Raw genomic sequence first — 21041 nt, 5'->3', positions numbered from 1 at the left:
TTGACATTTTTGTCTCTTAATTTGTAGGAGGTAACTTCCCAATTGTTTTTAGAGAAGCTTTCAATCTGGTTGTCAGCCAAACTAGAAGTTTAGTGCATTCTCAGCTGAAGTCTTTTTCTCTTGTGGGTTAAGGGTTTATTAATCAATCCCAGGGCTATCTGGATTGGACTCTATATCCATTTTGAATTATGTTAAAATTCTACCTTGTCAACATTACAGTTGAACATATCATTCTCCAGCTTGGGATTTTAAAGGGACATGGAAGACAATGTGACAATTGAGTATTTTCAAAGAAGAGTCAACAGAAATCGAGAAATTCTAATATACTTTCCTTTTTTTAATAAATACATAAAGCTTTTTACCATTTCCCTCAATTATTTTGTTTAACACGATAATAGGATCTTTCAGAGCATCATTAGACCAATTTTCACAGCCTGATGTAAGGACTCATTTCACAGAAATAATCATGACTAGCATTAATAGATGAATGTCAGTGCCATAACACAACAGCATAAGGCATATTTACACCATCTTAACATACAGAACACCATACACATACACAAAAATATCACAGATCCAGAACAAATAAAACCAATCTCCTAGACAGTTTACATTTACAGGCTTTGCCTGAAACACTTTTTTTTTTCTTAATTTTTTTGTAATTTTTTTTTTCTTTCCAAGCAACAAACAGATCTTCCCTACATCTTGTGATTTATTTGTTACATTGTGTTCATGCAAAAATAATAACTTGTTTTATTGCATTAACATTTAAACAGTTTTGGATTTGGGTCCCCCAAACCATCATTGAACATTTTACTTGATGTTGTTTCACCAATATTGTCATTTTCATTGGAGCGATACGATGATTTGTTTTTGGCGAGTTACAAAATGACAAACATATTCAGTTGACCACAGTTCAAAAAATCAAGATTCGAAGCTTCTTGATCATGCACATTTTACTTTCATTCTTGCAAAAATGGTTTGAATCAGATAGGCCATTTTGAACTAACATTTGTGGTTTTTTTTTTTTTTTTCTTTTTCAAAATCATATTTCTAAAAACAACAACAACAAAAAAGAATGAAAGAAAAGACTGTCCCACGTCCACTGTTCACAAAAAGGAAGAGCAGCAAGAATCACACTGACCATTGTTAGGATATAGTCAGGCGGCAACACTGTAGTAAACATCGAATGTCACGGAAACACGGCAGGAATGTGACGATTACTATAAGCCGTACTTCTGCAACAGTTCAGACTGCCACTGGCGTTTGCGCTCTGGAAAATAATCTGGAATGTGGATTTTTTTAAAATCCTGAATACACTTTTTCATTTCTTCTTCCACACTGAGCTTCTCACAGACTTTCTTTTTGGATAGATTCGTTTCCCGGGACTTGCTGATGAGTGTCTGAAAGAGTTCGCTGTTTCGGCGTTTGTCTGGTGGGGGCATCCACTGCACAGGTGCCTTTTTGGAAGGGCGATCCAATGTTAAGGTGTTGGGTTGGTGAGCTGTTGCCTGCTGGGCACTGGGTGGGTTGTCCTGGGGAGTGCTGGCCTCTGAGTGGCTGTCACAGCTGGAAGTGGAGAGCTCATTACAGGAAGTCCCACTTTCACTTCCTTTATCTGTGACTTTGTCATGTTTCCTATCTTCATGCTCTTGTTTAGGTGACACTATTTTCTGAGGTGGTCCTAAAAAGAAAAGAAAAGAAAAAAAATAACAAGTAGAATAATTAAATGAGTAGTGGGAAGGTCAAATTAAATAAGTTTTATATTATTAAAATTTTAAACCAAGAACATTTATCTTCAAAAAATCACTGTTTGTTGCATACGTTTATATTTGAGGATTAAATACAACACCTAGCTTTATTAATGCATATTGAAACATGCATGATGCTGATTAATTATTTATAGAATCGAGTTTAGGGGGTTTTCTTAATGAGCATTTCTGCCATAATAAGTCATCAATAATTTATGCTGAAAAGAAGATTTTTGTTATTTTAGTTACTAGTTCCTGAAATCTAAAAAGATATTATATGTACATGTTTTGTTAGTCCCATAACTGTTTCATGAGACATTTAGTTCATTTTTGTTCTACTTATTGGGCTAGGAGTCCTTTGTGTATATATTTACATTATAAAAGCAGAAAGTACCATTGCTCTATTTTACATAGTAGTACTCTTCAAGTTCAGAGGCTCAATAGCCTCATTTATGTTTCCAAGTGGGAGACTGGTTTAAATCTTATCCTCAGTCTCTTAATCTTGTTTTCTGTCTATTTCCTTGAAGAGAATTATGAAAGTGAGGCAAGATATATATGTGCCTAATAGTATGATGAAAAAATAAAGTTGAAATACAGTATTTTCTTAAAATACAAGGTTTACCATTTGAGGTAAATTACCTAGGAGGACAATTTTCAGAAAGTGATAGTTTGCCAAGATAATTATTTCAAATACACAAACAGTTTACTTCCAAGAGAGAGCATATTTTATTCTACTTGACTCTGCTTTGGGATTAGGACCTCCATTTAACATTTACTGAATGCTACCAGATACACAGAACTATAATAAAACCTTGATTAACTACAGCCCAACCATTGAGAAATATGTTACTCAAATCTTATTTTTTTCCTGTAGTCAACTTTTATAAACAGGTCATATAAATCAGAATGGGGAGTGTGGAAAGGCATCAGTATTTTTAAGCAATTGCCCAGAAGATTCTATTGTGTAGCCAGAGTTGGAGAACAATTGGTCTGATCTATAGGGTCTCAAGTTTGACTACATATTGAATTATCTGGAAAGCTTAGCTTATTGATGCCTTGGTCTTAACCCTAAATATCCCACTATAATAAGATGCTATCAGGCCATTGGGTCATTTAATAGAACTAGGTGATTTCAATCGGTAGCCAAGATTTTGAATCTTTCCTCAGTCTAATATATAGTAAAAAATTATATATAGTAAATAATAATAAATATATAATATATAGGGGCACCTGGGTGGCTCAGTGGGTTAAGCCTCTGCCTTCGGCTCAGGTCATGATCCCAGGGTCCTGGGATCGAGCCATATATCATCAGGCTCTCTGCTAGGCAGGAAGCCTGCTTCCCTCCTCTCTCTCTGCCTACTTGTGATCTCTGTCTGTTAAATAAATAAATAAAATCTTTTAAAAAATACATGATATATAATTATATATAATATATAATTATATATAACATATATAATTCTATTTAATGTTATAAAATACAAGTATATAGAATATATATAAAATATATTTACATATTATGTTAAATAATATAATCTATAATATAAATAATAAATATAGTAAATAAGTATAGTAATATATAGTAAATCAGTCTAAGATACAGTAAAAAATACTTTATACTACTCAGAAAATTGGGGACACATATGAAATTTTATAAAAAAAGTACTTGCCATAAAAGCATCTATTATCTGCAACATTCTATTGGGCAATATTACCAATATTCCTATTTACAATCAGAAGAAGCAAAAGAGGATACCAAACATTTAAGTGGATGAAATTTGACTTGGATGGGATTACAGATTAAAAAATGCTTTGGAACTTTTTGGAAAGATGGAAATATTCTATATCTTGACTGTAGTGTTACCTACAGGACAGTATACATTTGTGAAAATTGATAGAATTGTGTAACTAAAATGGGTGTCTTTTGTTATGTAAACTGTATCTGAATTGACAGAACCAAAAACAAACAAATAAAAAAAAATCCTCAAAACCTTGAAGAAGATGTACCTGTTTGAGGGAAGGTCTTAACTAATATTTCACACTTTCCTTGTTCACAATACAGTAAAACTCTAAAAAATGTTGAAAGCACACCAATACATTTCAAAACATCACACCATGGATTAAAGAGCACAAAACCTAACAGCTATTTTTTTTTTTGTAAGTCTCTGCCATTTTCACTTACGGTAAGAAAGAATGGGGGTGGATCTGAGGGATGGGGGCAGAGAAGATGTATTTATTAACACTCCTTGCTTACTAACCCATTCTCAACATTCCTTTCTCCTTAGTGGCTGATGGGCACAATTATGTCCACAGGCTCCCTTGCCTTCTGACTTTCAGTTGAATTCAGCCAATGATAAAGACTAGCAAGACCATGCCCTCATCCCATCCCACCCCCAGGATTTCAGGATCTCACTGTATTCCTGGACCAAGAGGCATAGCCCTGTCTGGCAGCTCTATCCTCTCTCCCCCTTCCTCCCTCCTTCTGGAACCTCTCTCTCCATAATCTATTAAACAGAGGTTCACATCTTCAGGTCCACAGTGTTCACCATGTCCACTGTAATTGGCATGGGGGTACTGCCACTCTGTTGTAAACTGTCAATATTTAACTTTTCTCAAATTACCCGACTGGATATGCCTTCTCTTTCTTCTGGCACCCTGACCAATAGACCCACACTGACATTAGCCAACTTCTCCAGCATTACTTGTAGGATCAGTGTTTCAGTGGCATCAGATTTTAGTGGTAATGATATTGAAAAGGAAATGGGTTTAAAATCCTAGTGATCTGGAATCAAATTCTAGCTCTCTGGCAAATAGTCTAGAGGCCTTGAGCAAGGTACATAGTACCTCTAAGCCTCAATTTTCTCATCTGTAAAATGGGGTAATAGTACTTTCCCCATAGGTTGAGATAAAATGAAATACCATATAAAAGGGTAATAATAATAAATATAAATAATAAATAATAATAAATAATAAATAATAAATCTCAACATTCAGAATGCATCATTATGATTTCTTTTTCTAATGTGCAGATGTTTAGGGACATCTCTGAAGATTTTCAGTTTGCTCAAGAGTTTGCATGTATGTCTTTATGTGGAGCGCAGGGTGCTAGAGGAGGTTTAGCATCTAATTATCTAATTATCTTTATGGGTGAGTGTGACCTCAAGCTAGCATGAGACCCACTGGCTCACTCCAAAATAGGATATAAATACATGCTTTTTACCTTTTATGTCTGTCTCCTGCATTACTTTAACCAGAAATACCCACAGAAGAGTCTGTGATTTTCATTCCCAATAATGACTAAAAGTTAACTTCAAATACCTGGAAAACCAATTTATATCTAAGGATAACTGAGTGATGAGAAATCATTTTTCTGTTAATAGGGTGGGGAATAGAGCATTTGATAGAGATACCAAGGCAGAAAAGTAACATCAGCATGGAAAACAGCACGGAAAAAGGGTATTAGGTACCACCAGAACAAATATTTCATTCTGTTTTTATTCACTGGGAGAAAGATGCTTAATGACATATGCTGGGGAGTTATATAAAGTTCATGTGTTAGCTAACTAAATTACATATGATTAGAATGCAACGTATGTGTGTCAGAAATGAATTGCTCTTGGAGTATAGGACAGGACACCCAGGAAGACTTGTGTGAAGATGGCACAAAGCAGTTTAGGCACTGGAGTGGTATGGAGTACCACTATGAGCCAGGCACTGTGTTAGGATCTAGAGGAGGCTCATAGTAAGTTCTCTGGTGAAGCTCACAGGCTATTTTATGATATTTTGTAACACTGAGTGTTTAAAATGCATGAACACTTTAGAATATCTCCCACTACAGACTTTAAATTCTGAAAAAAGAATATCAGAAAATGAATTTATTATGATCTTAAGAAGGTCTTCTTTTTTAAGAACTTAGAATAGATCCAATTATTAACTAGAAACAGTAAATACACACTTTTATTCTCACTTTTTCTATATCATAAATTATCTTTAGGTAAGTCTGGCTCAGATGTTTGGCTCAGGTATTTCTATTATGACTTAAAGGAAAAGGTTTAAATTTATCTTGTCCACACTTTTGAATGTACAGAATATTATGACAGTTTTCTGTATAAATCACCAGCAGGAACAAATAGTCTCCTTTTGATTAATGTCAGAATTTTTGATAATGCATAACATATTATGTATTATTACTGCAATTTGATTAAGCATATTTTAAATAATTAGTGATAACTTAGTGGATTCAAACTGGAGCTAAGATAACAATAATAAAATGAATTATGGGCTTTTTATGGCATGAAATTTAAGAAAAATGAACAAAATGCATAGGAAGTAATGATTTACTCTATTTGCTTAGTTTTCTTGAGAATGCCTGCTAATTGCAGGCTTCCAGGGATAATTTAAAACTCTAATTTCACATTATTCCATTCAATGAACCAAAGCCACAGGAAATGTCCTAAGCACAAGATGAAAAATTATTTAAATAGCACCAAGTCCAAGTACTGTATATATGGGAAAAGCATGTGTGTCAGAAACTTCTGTGTGTCTCTTCAACTAGTGATAGAATAAATATATAAATTATCTTCTTAAAAGCATGTTGCCTTCCAAGTTAGAGCATCAGACAGACTGAGTTTAAGAAAAGAAAACAAAATGTAATTTGGTGGTCTTACCAGCTGGGCTTTCTTCCATCACATAAATAAGCTCACCAGCAATTATTAGAACAAGCAACAAATCAATGAATAAGTAAAAGTGTTACTTATTTAACTTTTAAAAGGAGTTAATTACTTAAAAATATCCAGTGCATACGTATACCTAGAAACTTTCCCAAAAGTATTTGGGCGATTAAATCTTTTCATTTGGCTATTGCCATTAAACAGATTAGGATTTTCATCTAGGAGTTGATCCTCTTTCAGGGGAATGACAGCCTTACCTAGGAGACATGCAAGTCAGCCAATTAAGTCATGCCCCTCTACAAATATTATTTTTTTAAAGAACAGTCAGTACACAATATGTACACACCCATGCGCACGCACGCACACACACACACACAATACTCATTTATTATGCTCACATTTTTCTTCAGTGTGGGAATGACCTTGGAAGATCCGGCTTTGAGCTTGGTTAAGTGTTTTGTGTTTTGTGTTTGTCATGGAACCTCTCTAAAACTTGGTCTTTGTCGTTAAAATGTTGGGGTTGGCCCCTAAATTCATTTATGTTATGAAGTTCTGTAATTCTAAATTATATAATGGATAGGAAGGGATTTTCCACACAGTAAAATTCTAATCAGATATTAAATACATAAAAAATTAATGAGTGACCACTAATAAAGGTTACCTCTTAGAATGTGGAAAGGAATTCAATTTCCACTATAGTACTTCACAGAATTACATGGTTCAAGGATAACTTTCTCTAAGTTTCCTGATAGGTAGTGTAGTTTAGAACACATTACCAGTTTATATTTGTTTCATTAAATCTGTTCCTTTCATGGAAATGCAGGCAAAGACAATAACATTTAAGGCATCAAAGTGCAGACTGGCCGGGCTCACATCCTAGTTTAATAACTTACTAGGTGTGTTTTCCTTGGGCGATTTTCTTTGTGCCTCTGTTTCCACAAAATCCTGGTGAGGCTTAAAGAGCTAACACATATAAAGCACTTAGGTAGGGCTTGCATTTGTAAATGTTCACGATGTCAGCTGTTATTACTCAGCATAAATATCCCGTGTGATTTGGCCATCAGTAGTATGGCTGATTTGCTTATCTGAATTTTGAGAGAACGAACAGAGGGACCCAAATCCTTCCCCTCTAACTCTGGCTCTACACGTGGTACCTACAAACACATGGCTTCCAGCTGTCTCAGCCCCTTGAGGCCTCAGTTTTTTACTCAGTAAAAATGAAATAAGAACAGAAATACCTAGTCACAGGGATATACTAAGAAACGAGAGAATGTATGTTGAAGCAATTTGCCATGAAGTGCTCTCCAACAGATCTGAGAGGCTATGAAGTATTAAATTTTCATATTCTAAAAGGAACTTATTTGAAAAAATAAAACACAAAAGCTCTCTTTTTAGTTGTTAAAATGTGTGAATTAAAGGCAATAGTAAAAACATTACATTAAACACAATAAAACAAATTGAAAGTATCACAGTGGGCCAAAAGTATAAAATTGGGTAAAACAGGGCTTATGATTAAATCCATTGAGTTTTATTACACTGATACAAAAAGAAGGAAGTTATAGCTTTTCTAAGTCATTTGGGTGGCTAGTGTAGTACAGAAATTAAACATTAATATTTTCATCTTTAAAAAAAGACAGGCGACTTCTGGGTAGTTCTGGGTATAAGCACGTTGAATAATTCCATATTTTTCTTGGAATACACAGCCATTTCCAAATGCAGTCTATGTGTACAACTGCACACTTGAAAACACCTTTTATTTTAATCTCTTTACCTACCTAGTGATGATAAAAAAGACTGAATATGTAAAATATATCTGCAACAGGCACAATTCCCAGAAGGAAAATTACCCTTTAATAGTACTAAATTCAATGGTCTGGGAATGGTTATGTGCTACTTAAACAGAACGAACCAATCCATCTTAAATATTAGCACCACATGTCTCTAGGTATTAAGCAGTTTAGTCAAAAGGGAAAAAAAAAACCCATTTTGATTTGCTAAATATTTGTTGAGCACCTATCATGGGCCAGGCATAGTGATAATTACAAGAAGGACACACACACACATACACATACACACACACACACAAGTAAGTCAGGCTTAGGGTGACAGTAATACATTGGTAAATAACTTTTGAAAAGGACAGGAAGGAGGGTGCAGGAGTAAATTGTGATTGGAGTGAACTAAGGAATGGCATTATTTTTAATTTATTAGTTAAATTCTCACACTAAATGGAAACTTAAAATCCATACAGGAGGTGAGTTCACCTTAGAATAAAAGGTTATTTGAATAAATAAAGTTCAACTTTTATATGAGGAAAATTAAACATTTCTTTGTTTTATACAGTGTCTCTACCATCATTACTTAATGTTTTTATGAATGAAGAGGAATAAAAAGGAAAATAAAAGAAGTGTAACTTGGAAAGATAAACATGCTGTGGTATTCCTTTCTACATTCTGACATGATTAGTCACTGGTCCATTCTTTTGATCTACCCTGTACATGCTAACTTTTTTTTTTTAAATAATTTTTTTTAATTTGTTTATTTACAGCATAACAGTGTTCATTGTTTTGGCATCACACCCAGTGCTCTATGCAGTACGTGCCCTCCCTATTACCCACCACCTGGTTCCTCAACCTCCCACCCCCCCCGCCCCTTCAAAACCCTCTGGTTGTTTTTCAGAGTCCATAGTCTCTCATGGTTCATCTCCCCTTCCAGTTTCCCTCAACTCCCTCTCCTCTCCATCTCCCCATGTCCTCCGTGTTATTTGTTATGCTCCACAAATAAGTGAGACCATACATGCTAACTTTTGATTGTACTTATTTATTTACGGTGTGTCTCCCAGTCTCAAACCGTAAATGCCTTGAAGGTAGAAACTGCCTTTCTAGCCTATCATGAGGTCTTAATCAGAGTAATTGCTGGACCAAATTAATAAAATGATCTTTACTCCTACGAATATCTGTAGTGTCTACTACTTACTATATCAATCATTACTGAATGAATATTCACTACCTTTTATGTTACTAAATATTCACCACGATGACCACAGAGAGGTAAGAAAGCTCCCATCATCCCCACAGAAGCATTTGTCCCAAAGTCACGTATCTGTCGTCCTATGCTTCCTCAAAGCGGTTATGGTTTTGATGAAGGTGGTGACCATGTTTTGTTTCCTTGTGTCACTGAGTTCCATTCAGTGATTTGTTTTGTCACTGAACCAAATGTAAATAAAGTAATAATTAAGTAAATAAGCAAATGTAATTTAGTATTAAGAAAAAATGTGAGAGAAAATATATGTTTAATTGAACATATATATGAGGAGGTTTTCAAAAGTAATCTTATCGGGGCGCCTGGGTGGCTCAGTGGGCTAAAGCCTCTCCCTTCGGCTCAGGTCATGATCCCAGGGTCCTGGGATCGAGCCCCACATCGGGCTCTCTGCTCCACGGGGAGCCTGCTTCCTCCTGTCTCTCTGCCTGCCTCTCTGCCTAGCTGTGATTTCTCTCTGTCAAATAAATAAAATATTTTTTTTAAAAGTAATCTTATCACCTTCCTTGCATTTCATACATCTATGTCCTCCCAGTAGTTATTTCTGTAGACGATATCCAAGGTCAACTTTGGCCACCCAATGGATTCATTTCTTAATTCCAATTATTTCCAGGTCTTGTTAATTCTACGTTCACAGTGGCTCTTAAATCAATCCCTTCATTTCTGTTCCATTTCCACCACTTCTAACAGGTTTCTCATTACCTCTTACTGTGTCTCTTAACCAGCTCTCTGAATTCCTTTTAGTCCCCCTTCAAACTATTTTTGCCACTTTGCTAAATAAATATTCCTGAAGTCTAATTCCATCAAGTATCTCACTTGTACAAAAGCCTTCCAAATAGTTCCCTTTGCACACAGGATGAAGCTTGCATACTACATTTTGGCACTGAGGATTGTTCTTAGTGTGACTCAAGTGATAATCCCAGTCCATCCGGTACTGCTCCCCATAGAGCAACCAAAACATACGTGTTGCTTTCGGTACATGCCTTATTTAACCCATGCCCATTTCCCTCTCCACGGACTGTATTCCATCTATGCTCCTCATTCTTCAGAGCCCGTGCCAAATGGTGTTTTCAGCATAAAACCTTCCATTCTCACATTTGGCTATAATATCTTGTTCCTCTTCGCTTAATGACCCATAGCAGTTTGTTTGAATCTGTCTCAAAGTATGCAGCCTATTTTTGTCTTAATAATAGTCATTTCTATATGACTTTTAACCTCCACAACGCATACACACAGACACACATACAAAATTTTAGTTTGCATTTCTTGAAGCACCATCCCCATGATTGTGCTTATACTAATTCAGTAACTCATTGTTGAATTGAATTAAATGAAATTAGTCTTACCTACAAAAGAATGTCTAAGCACATAGGGAATTTTTATTCCCAAAGAACATCTTTTTGTTTTGTCTTCTTTTAACTAAAAAAAGATAAACCCAAGTATAATTAAGCTTACAAGGTATAACAAAAACAAGCAAAAAAAAAAAAAAAAAGCAAAAAAAAAGAAGATGAACCTTTGGCAGTGGGGTGTAAGAAGGGGCTTACAGTCTCTTTAGTTACTCTAAGTATTCCTTTGGGAAGGTCCCTATATTATTCCTTTTAAGTTACTAAAGAGAAATAAAAAGTATTGGGGAACCATAAATAATGATGAAAACCCATTTTCTTTGCTCTTCAAGAGAATTCTACATCACTTATGTGATTGTACTGGCTTGTTACACCTAAATATTTCTAGTAGGAAAGGTATCACTTGTCCACTTGTCCTTTTAGAAGACTGATCAGATGTGAAATGGTTACCGACACTTTGTCTGATGGCTACAGTTAAAACTGACCTCCACATTTCACTCATGGGAGCTAGGATTCTGTGGTACAGTGATCATTTTTGTGTTTAAGAAAATAAATAACTATGCTCACAAAAAAAAAAGGTACAAAATTCCATTAAGATGCCATTTTGGAATTGGGAATTAAGACCATGTAATCCTGGGTTCCCACTACCAAATCCACCATTCCTTATTACTGATATTGATAGAGTGTTTTTCCACGAGCCTAGGTGGTCACCTTCTAATGACCTCCCTTTTCAAGCAACATTCTATATAAGACAGATAATTTATCTCTTTTTTTTAAAGATTTTATTTATTTATGTGACAGACAGAGATTTCAAGTAGGCAGAGAGGCAGGCCGAGAGAGAGAGGAGGAATCAGGCTCCCCGCTGAGCAGAGAGCCTGAAGTGGGGCTCGATCCCAGGACCCTGGGATCATGACCTGAGCCAAAGGCAGAGGCTTTAACCCACTGAGCCACCCAGGCACCCCGATAATTTATCTCTTTTTCAAATTTGTGAACACACGCCAACTGTTACTTGTTACACATCCATAAACTGTGGATCAAAACACCTGCATGGTGCTTGGCAAGGACTAATGAGAGGTTAAATCTACAACACATCTGATGGCCCTGGGAGGGGAAAGAAGGGCGCTTTGTAAATATAGGCGGAGGCCCCACTTACGATGTGCTGTGTATGACAAATTCATGTGAACATAAAACCATGCTGGCTGTAAATTAGCGTTGCTGTTATAAATACGAAACATCTGTCTCAGGCTTGAGAAAAAATTTTTTTGATGACACGAGGGGAAGAAGAGGTTATGACCAGGCAAAAAGAAGGAAAAAAAGAGAGAGAGAGAGAGAGAGAGAGTAATACTCTTGGATTCCCGAAGCAGTATCAATTGCTGACGGAAAGTCACAGTTGAGGGAATTTTTATTTGTCAGATCTCTTCAGATCTTGATTGCCTGCCTGCCAGTAAGTACTTTCAAGTACTTCTAACAACGGTCAGTGAGATGTAACATTTTGTAGCTGCCATACTATTTAATGTGACTGCCACCTCTTTTCACTTTGAGATTCATAAAAGTGTGCCTATTATGGAAGCAGCTGAGTGCAAAATCAGTACGGTGCATGGAAAACGGAAACACAGACGCTCACAGCAGTTTAAGGTGAAGTTGTGCAACAGTTAAAACAAAGTTCTACCTATGAAAATGGCAAAACTGTGCTTGAAGTGAAGTTCTGACCCCTACTAGCTATGTGTAGCTATGGGTGTCTTCAAGACTCATTTTCCCATTCTGCTTAAGAGGGATTAAAAATATGGTACCTCCCTCCTAGAGTCGCCCTACATAAAGATACGTGTGAGGAAGAGTCTTACAGAATGCTGAAAAGCAGCCCCAGAAAATACATCTGTTCCTAGTATCTGGAATCTGTAAATGTCACTTTGTATGATCAAGTCTTTCCAGATGTGATTAAGGATAGGGTGATGGTGAATTCATCTGGAGACCTGAGCTCAACCATGGGGATTCTTGCACAGGGTGGTTGGAAGGACATCTGGTACACACAGAGAAAAAGGCAGCAGTGTGACCATGATGTCAGGGGATGAAGGCTGTTGGGTTGGAAATCAAGCACTACCGGCAGCCCCAGAAGCTGGGAGAGGTAAGCCATGGATTTTCCCCTGGAACGTCCCTGCGGACAGCTTGATTTCTGCCCAGTCAAAGTGATTTCGGACTTCAGACCTCTAGAACCCTAAGACAATAAGTTTCTGTTGTTTTAAGCTACCAAAAGTGTGGTAATTTATTACAGCGCCATTGGAAACTAATACAAGTCTATTTAGTCTCCTATCTGACCCCCGGTAGATGCTAAAATATGGCATTTATATAAGAGAAAACATTATCCTTAACAACTGGATGTTATTGGATCTGAATTACAAGATCTTAAATTTCTCTATTAAAATACAATCTCTTGCAGTCTCTGCCAGATTGTCATCCTATTTCTCTTCCAACTAATAGCCCATAAGATTTTAGAAAACAGTTATCATCTCTAGTCTGTTTTCCCCAATTATATAAATTAACCATTATTTCCAATAACGAGGTTTATAGCCTCCTAATGTCACATCCCAGTACACTCTACACAGTAACATTCCCGCAAAATTCTCTTTTCTTTCTACACACATTCATACTCACACTCAGCTACTCTCAGCACGTATTACAAACACATATTATACATACACATATGTGTGTGTGCATGTGTATGGATTTATAATCCTAGAACTGTCTCTCATCTGTAACTGATTCCACACACGTCTAGCAACTGATCATTCTATGAAATTCTAGCACCACGAGCTTACTGCCTTCTGGACATTTCTTTAACTTCAAATACCATATGCCACAAAAAGAGCTCATTATTCTTTCCCTGTAAACCAGTTCCTCCCGCTATGTTTTCTATTTTTCTTTTTTATAAAAGCACCACAATCTTCATAATCAGCCAGGTTTGCAGTCTCAGAGTCTTCTTCATTATTGCTATTCTTATCCCCCTATTGATTCCCTGCTCGTGTGACAGCCACTAATCCCCTTGTGCCTACTTTGATAATGTCTCAGTCACTCATTTCACTCTTCTCCCCACAGTTATGATCCTCATTAACTCATATTGAATCTATTGTAATCACCTTCTAACCTCTTCCTCAATCTATTGAAATGACATTCTAGAGCTCTTTTCCTCTTTAATATCTACCTCCCGCTATCCATACTAAAATCCCAGCTACATTGCACTGAAATATAGCTCTTATTATAGTACTTGTTCTCAGAAAATATCAAAGCTTTCAGCAACATATCCAATCTGCTAGACCCGTAAACAAGACTTTCTATGGTGTGGTCACAATTTAAACTTCAAAACTCATTTTCTATTACTCCCACTTTCTGTTCAAGCCAAATTGGAGATACCGATATTATCCTAAATATCACGTCTTCTTGTCTTCAATTCCTTACCTAAGTAAGTTATAGGTTGATTTTTATCTTATAGCATACTTAAATAAATGGAGCATATTCTTTATTGGCTGTGTGTGTATGCGTATCTGAGAATATATTTGGTACTCCTATCTATCTTATGTAAGAGACCGTAAACCCCAGCCTATAGGAGTGGGTTTATAACATAGACTGGGCCAGTCATACCTTACCAACCCAGCCCCATAATCTAAGGCAAGGATGACGGTTGGGAGACAAGTAAGCAGGGTAGTTTAATAATAGGAAATCCCTGGAACACTAAACTGTTGATGAGGGGAGAGAAAAAGAAGGTCTAGCCAAAATCACGTCTAGCCAAAAAGCTCTCGGATATGACTGCCAGGGACTAATAATTCCCCCACCCCAATTACAGTAGAACAGAATAAGACAAGAAAGGGAGTTTGGGTGTCTGACTCTGTAATCCCTCTGGCCTCCACCTGTTAGACGAGTATTTTAGACCAAATGAGATATTAACTTTATCAGAAATGATTTTTATACATCTATTTGGATATTTTATTAGATACATATAACCTTGAAATGTAACTGAAACCTCTCTTCTGAAGCAAGTTAGTGACATGTTGATTATATTGTCATTGGAGGACTCTAACACTTAATCCCAAATGCATAAAATTAAATTTTTTTAAAGATTTTATTTATTTATTTGACACAAGTAGAGAGAGAGGCAGGCAGAGAGAGAGAGAGAGAGGTAAGCAGGCTCCCTGCTGAGCAGAGAGCCCGATGCGGGACTCGATCTCAGGACCCTGAGATCATGACCTGAGCCGAAGGCAGCGGCTTAACCCACTGAGCCACCCAGGCGCCCCATAAAGTTAAATTTTTAATGTACATCTTAAGTTATTGATCAGAAAATCTGGGGAAATTTATATTAAGCAGAAAAAATATAATCAGTGTGCATTTATGAGCAAATTGTTATAACGGTAATATACACAATTTAAGGAATCTTAGGGATTTACTTTTACTCTACTTAAAAGGTCCATGGGCCCCCATTCCTGCCTTAGAGCCTGTGACCAGAGTGGGTAAAATACTATTACTGTCCTACACTAAGTTCTCATCCATTCCTGTGTCCTGGGAGAAAAGATCTGTTTCAAAAATTAAAATAGGGTGCAAGGAAAACACAAACTCAGACACACACACACACACACACACACACACACAGCCAATATATGCTTTATTATGGAAGTATGGTCAAATGCAGAGACCAAGATGTATTGTAGTAAAATAAGTGTTTCACACCATCCCATGGCAATATGTCACCGTGTATCATCTTTTCCTGTGTAGCCACTAGTTAAAGGAGAGAACTGGCTTAGAGAAACAAACCTAGTAATGCAACCAGGACAGTTTCTCTTAGTTCATAGTTTTTCAAGTGAGTACAAGAGGAGAGTAATGTTAAACATTTATTGAACACCTACTATGGACCAGGCACTTTGGTAAATGCATATACATAGCATCTCATTTACATTTCACAACAACTTCTTTATAAAATAAGGGCTATTGTGCCTATCTTACTAATAAGAAAACCAAGGCTTAGGAGGTTATGTGATTTGACAGGTCACATTTGAAAGTAGCAGAGAGAGGATTCAGAGTTTCATCTGCCAGACTTCAGAGCTTATACTGAATTAAGCTCTGAGATACACTGCTTCAAAAACCTGAAAATGGTGTTTAAATCAGCTTCCCTGCAATCCTAAACTAAAGGTAGAACTACTCATACAAGCTTCAAGTCTTCCTAATCTGATAAGATTGAAGTGTGATGCACAGCTGTAAAAAAAAATTGGGGATAAAAGGATAAAAATTGGGTGGCTCAGCGGGTTAAAGCCTCTGCCTTCAGCTCAGGTCATGATCCCGGGGTCCTGGGATCGAGCCCCGCATCGGGCTCTCTGCTTAGCTGGGAGCCTGCTTCCTCCTCTCTTTCTCTCTGCCTGCCTCTCTGCCTACTTGTAATCTCTATCTGTCAAATAAATCTTAAAAAAAAAAAGTGCCTAACTGTACCTAAGTGTTAGAATTCCTCTAGATCATTTACAATATAGTATTATTTTATATCTTGTCTAGCTATCTTGGCAAGAAATAAGTTAAGAAGGCTAAATGTATGAAATGGAATGTACCTTCTAACTCAGTTCCTATTACTGTGACCATTATTGGGAACAAAGCACTTTAAGCAGGCAAACTCTATTCACCAAACTGAAGATTTTCCCACTTTAAAACAAATGTTTATGTTGCCATATCCTCTGAAAAGCATACTTTTGGGAATTTAGGCCAATTAAATTTTTATGTTAATTAGATAAACACAGGTCAAGAAGAAAATATGGTTTAAAGGAAACATATATATTTAAGATGTGAATTCCCACTATAAAATTTACGTGGTAGAAATAACTAGGAAAACGGATAAATAGATATAGAATTATAGCAGAGAAAAATCACAGAGGATGAGGGAATTATCTTAAGACTTATGGCCTGTCAGATATCACAGCTTCCAAAATATCAGAATTCTCTTTGTACAATAAGGCATCCTTAAAACTGAACCTTTCAATGATGTGCTCTTCTTGAAACATTTTTGCATAAGGCCAGAAATTTCTGCTAAGGCTTTCAGAGCCTAATTAGATAATGAGTTGTTTCTGTCAGGATTGAGACACCTTGAACGTCTCATGTCACTTTACAGTGCGCTTAGTCTAAGCCTAATATTTCAGTAGCAGCAGTAACATCAATCTCCCTCTCTGACTTTAAAGCCTTACAGATTAAAAGTAAAAGATTGTGAACTGGTGCTAATGAAACCATTACCAAAGAAAAAGATGTACTGGTGTAAAACCTTCGGTGTGGATCAGTCAAAATGCTATGTAAAGGAAGAATTTGCACTGGGAATACTCTTGAAAAGCCAAGTTTAATTACACGATGTGTTAATACTCATTCATTAAAAGCTTGAAGATAGAAATTTCTTAATATAGGAAGCATTAGTAACAGAGTATGCTCCCAGTAGGATGCATTACAGAACTCTCCATGAAGCTCCAAGAACACAGGATTCACAGAAATGAATATTCTGCTTTGACTTTATGAGGTTCAGGGGAAAGTAATCTGGGTTGGTCACTATTTGCTCATTTTACAAAACGTTCTTAAACAAATTATGTAGAGTCTGAAAGAAATTTCAAATATATGCATTCTTTTCAGGGCAAAATTTTCCATAACAAGGAACTAAACGAGGGCTACATTTACTCAGTTATAAGAAATGTACATAAAGATAACTAATTAATTGGGAATTATGACTTACATTATGATTGATTTTAATACAACTGTGACTATATATTAGAGAAGGACAAAAAGAACATGTTTAACCAATGATTAAAGATTCACAACTCCTTTGCCTCAATGGCTGGTTGCTCCATTTGTCTTTTTTTTTTTAAGATTTATGTATTTATTTATTTATTCGACAGAGAGAGAGAGAGAAAGAGAGATCACAAGTAAGTAGGCAAAGAGGCAGGCGGAGAGAGAGAGGGAAGCAGGTTCCCTGCTGAGCAGAGAGCCTGTTGTGGAACTTGATCCCAGGACCCTGAGATCATGACTTGAGCTGAAGGCAAAGGCTTAACCCACTGAGGCACCCAGGAGCCCCTCCATTTGTCTTTCGTGTGCTGTGAATTACTTTACAAGTAGAACTGCAAGTTTAAGGTCAAAAATTATTCAGAAGACAGAAGTTTCTGAGTGTGTAGAACAAAGAGCAAAGGAGAACTATTAATGTTTGTTTTTATTGCATTTGCTCTACTAATTTATCTTTTTTGTTTATAATAGCAAAAGTATACATATAACTAGATTAAAACTTTATAATCAAAATCCTTAGTATTATGCATCCAAATTCCTCTAAACTTAAGCATTTAATTAACAACAAAAAGGTTGTTTTATAATTCAATTTTTGTTACTATAAATTTTATTAAAATATTACCTTTTAGGATAGTGCATTCTATAAAACTCTAATTATAAGGAAAACTGAATTAAACCCATGTCACTTTTATTAGTACTATGTATTTACTGAAAATCATCATGGAAGATGGCATCATACTTGATGTCACAGAGACTAAGAACATATTCTACCCTAGTGTAATAATAGTCTAGAAAGGACAGAAAAAGAAAGGCAGGAGATTGAATCAGGATGGCAAGCCATTTTTCTTTTTTTTAATTGTTCAATCTCTTACAAAACCTTTTAATATGTTTTGGCCAGGAAATGGGGAAGAGAGAGAGAACAAATGAACTAAATCCTTGACAGTGCTAGAAAACAAGAAAAACCTTCAGAAACAGAACAGAAAATACTAGGTGACAGAAAACAGATGAGATCAGTCTAAAGAAGAATAGAGAAAACATCAGCTTGATGTTTTCACTCACAGGAAAAAAAATAAAGATAATCTAGTAGAACTCAAGCCCAGAATAAACGAATTAAAAGAAATAGAAGGACTCTTCAGTTATCAGAAGACCAGGGCCTTGTTTATATGGCTGGGCTGGTCCATTTCACCAAGTAGAAGGCAGAAGCATTGACTCTAGGACAAAATTTCAACTGTTCTCTAAAGAGAACCAACTACATTTCTGGGGATAACTCCTTCAGTGGATGAAGGAGAAGTACTTTGAAGTAATTCTCTTATAGATGAGGGGTGGATAGGTGGGTCTGTAAAGAGAAAGGTGATCTACCCAGGAAAAGACAAAAGCCTCTCCTTGACTTGACTGAAAGTAAGAAGTGGGTATTTTACATACGTAGTTGCGAAGGCCTCAGTCTACATACCAGTGAATATCAATGCATTCTAATAGGGCCATCCAGTCAAAAATACTAACCCTTCTTCCCAGTAAGGCAGAGCCTAAGCACTGCAGTATTCTGTTGGAGAAAGTTACTTGAAAATCTGCCAGGCAAAGTCTATGACATCTACCCATACTAAGCAACCTAGCCATTCATTCATTAATATAACAGAAAACAAAACAAAAATTCGGTATTTTACATAAGTAAGAGTATTAAAGAGAGGGACTTGGACAAACAACAAAAATATTTTGCCTGGACCAAATAGAAATAGAACAGAGAAGAGAAGAAAGATTTAAAAATTCTATTTAGAATCCTCAAAGATGGAACATCTGGGGGGCTCAGTTGATCAAGTATCTGCCTTTGGCTCTGGGATCAAGTCCCATATCGGGTTCCTTGCTCTGCAGGGAAACTGCTTCTTGCTCTGCCTGCTACCGCCGGCACCCCCCCCCCCCGACTTGTGATTGCTCTTTCTCTCTCTGACAAATAAATAAATAAAATCTTAAAAAAAAATAAAAAGAAAGAAAGAAAGAATCCTCAGAGAGAAATGAGAGGATATTGAGTCTTTTAAGAGTTGACAACTAAGAAAATATATTTTGGGTAGAAACTAAATATTTTATTATAAAAGTAGAACGTGACGAAATGAACACATAGAAGAACTTGACTAAAAATAAAATTTATAGCCTGGAATAAAATGTCGTGATAATTTATTAGAATTGGCAGCAAAATGATACATACATAGAGCATAAAATAAGAATCAATCCAAGGCACCTGAGTGGCTTAGCTGATTAAGCATCTGACTCTTGATTTTGGCTCAGGGCATGATGTCAGGGTCATGAAATCAAGAACCAAGTTAGGCTCTGTCCTTGGCTTAGAGTCTGCTTAAGGTTCTTTCTTTCCTTCTCCCTGTGTCCCTTCCTGAACCTGCCCCCTTCACCCTCTCTCTCTCTCTTAAAAAAAAAAAAAAAAAAAGAGAGAGAGAGAGAGAAGAATCAGTCCAGAATGTCCATATTTAAATAATAGGGATTCCTTAAAAAATATCAGAGTGAAAGCAGTGGCAGTAATAACAAAATTAATTATAGAAGAAAAATGTCCCTAGTCTGTAACAAGTACACTTTTCAGAATGAAAAGGGGCCCCTGGGTGGCTCAGTGGGTTAAGCCTCTGCCTTCTGCTCAGGTCATGATCTCAGGGTCCTGGGATCAAGTTCCCCAACAGGGTCTCTGCTCAGCAGGGAGCCTGTTTACCCCCGTCTCTCTCTGCCTGTCTCTCTGCCTACCTATGATCTCTGTCAAATAAATAAATAAAATCTTAAAGAAAAAAGGAAAGTGTCACTGAGTTTTAAGCAATGTTAAAAAAAAAAAAGGTCATACCTTTATAAATGCATCTCAGTGAATTTTAGGAATTTCAAGGTAAAAGAGAATTCTAAAAATTTCCAGAAGAAAATAAAGCATCCTACAGACAAAAGATTAAGGAAAAGTTTCAGCTTGACAATTTCACTGACCACTCTCGATTTCTAAAGACCATGAGTCAAAACCTTTGGAGGTTTTAGGAAAAAAAAAAAAAAGTTTGAACTTAGAGACTTATCCTCAGTTACTTTAGCATTCAAATGTACAAATTATTTATGGAGACACTCAAACATTTTACCATCCAAAGAGCCTCACTGAGAGAATTTGTTAAGGTTGTACTCCAGCAAAAATGAATATCAACTTATTAATTTGTCGATTCATACATTTAATATTTGCTGAGACTCAGTATATGGAAGACATCTTGCTAGACAATGAGAGAAATGTGTAAAATGTACAATGATGTTTAATTTGTCTAATGATGACAGATACTCGTTTAACAATCACAGAAAGTAATGTAGAGTTGTAACTGCAATAAGAGTGGTATTAACTGATATCACATATACTGATAGCATATTTTAAGATGTTATGTTTTACAAAATGTAAAGAAAGGGTTTCACTCAGGAAGGAACTGTGAAGGTAAAGAAATTATAGAAGC

The 21041-nt window shown here is 36.2% G+C and overlaps 1 protein-coding gene across 2 annotated transcripts in view; it reads right to left on the bottom strand.

Annotated features, from left to right (window-relative positions):
* Positions 1 to 341: 341 nt before the first annotated feature.
* The window catches only part of KCTD8 (potassium channel tetramerization domain containing 8), a 263345-nt gene continuing 242645 nt past the window's right edge, over positions 342 to 21041 (bottom strand). The window contains exon 2 of one of the 2 annotated variants that reach the window (XM_045987457.1): positions 342 to 1684. In XM_045987457.1, coding sequence (XP_045843413.1) covers positions 1224 to 1684 — 461 coding nt within the window. In that variant the 3' untranslated portion in view covers positions 342 to 1223. The remainder of the gene's footprint in view (positions 1685 to 21041) is intronic. The other variant, XM_045987466.1, reaches the window with a different exon arrangement.

The sequence above is a fragment of the Meles meles genome, chromosome 2 (assembly GCF_922984935.1).
Source record: "Meles meles chromosome 2, mMelMel3.1 paternal haplotype, whole genome shotgun sequence".
NCBI classification, from domain to species: Eukaryota; Metazoa; Chordata; class Mammalia; order Carnivora; family Mustelidae; genus Meles; species Meles meles.
Note: the sequence above shows the minus strand (reverse complement) of the source record. Positions and strands in the feature narration are given on the sequence as shown.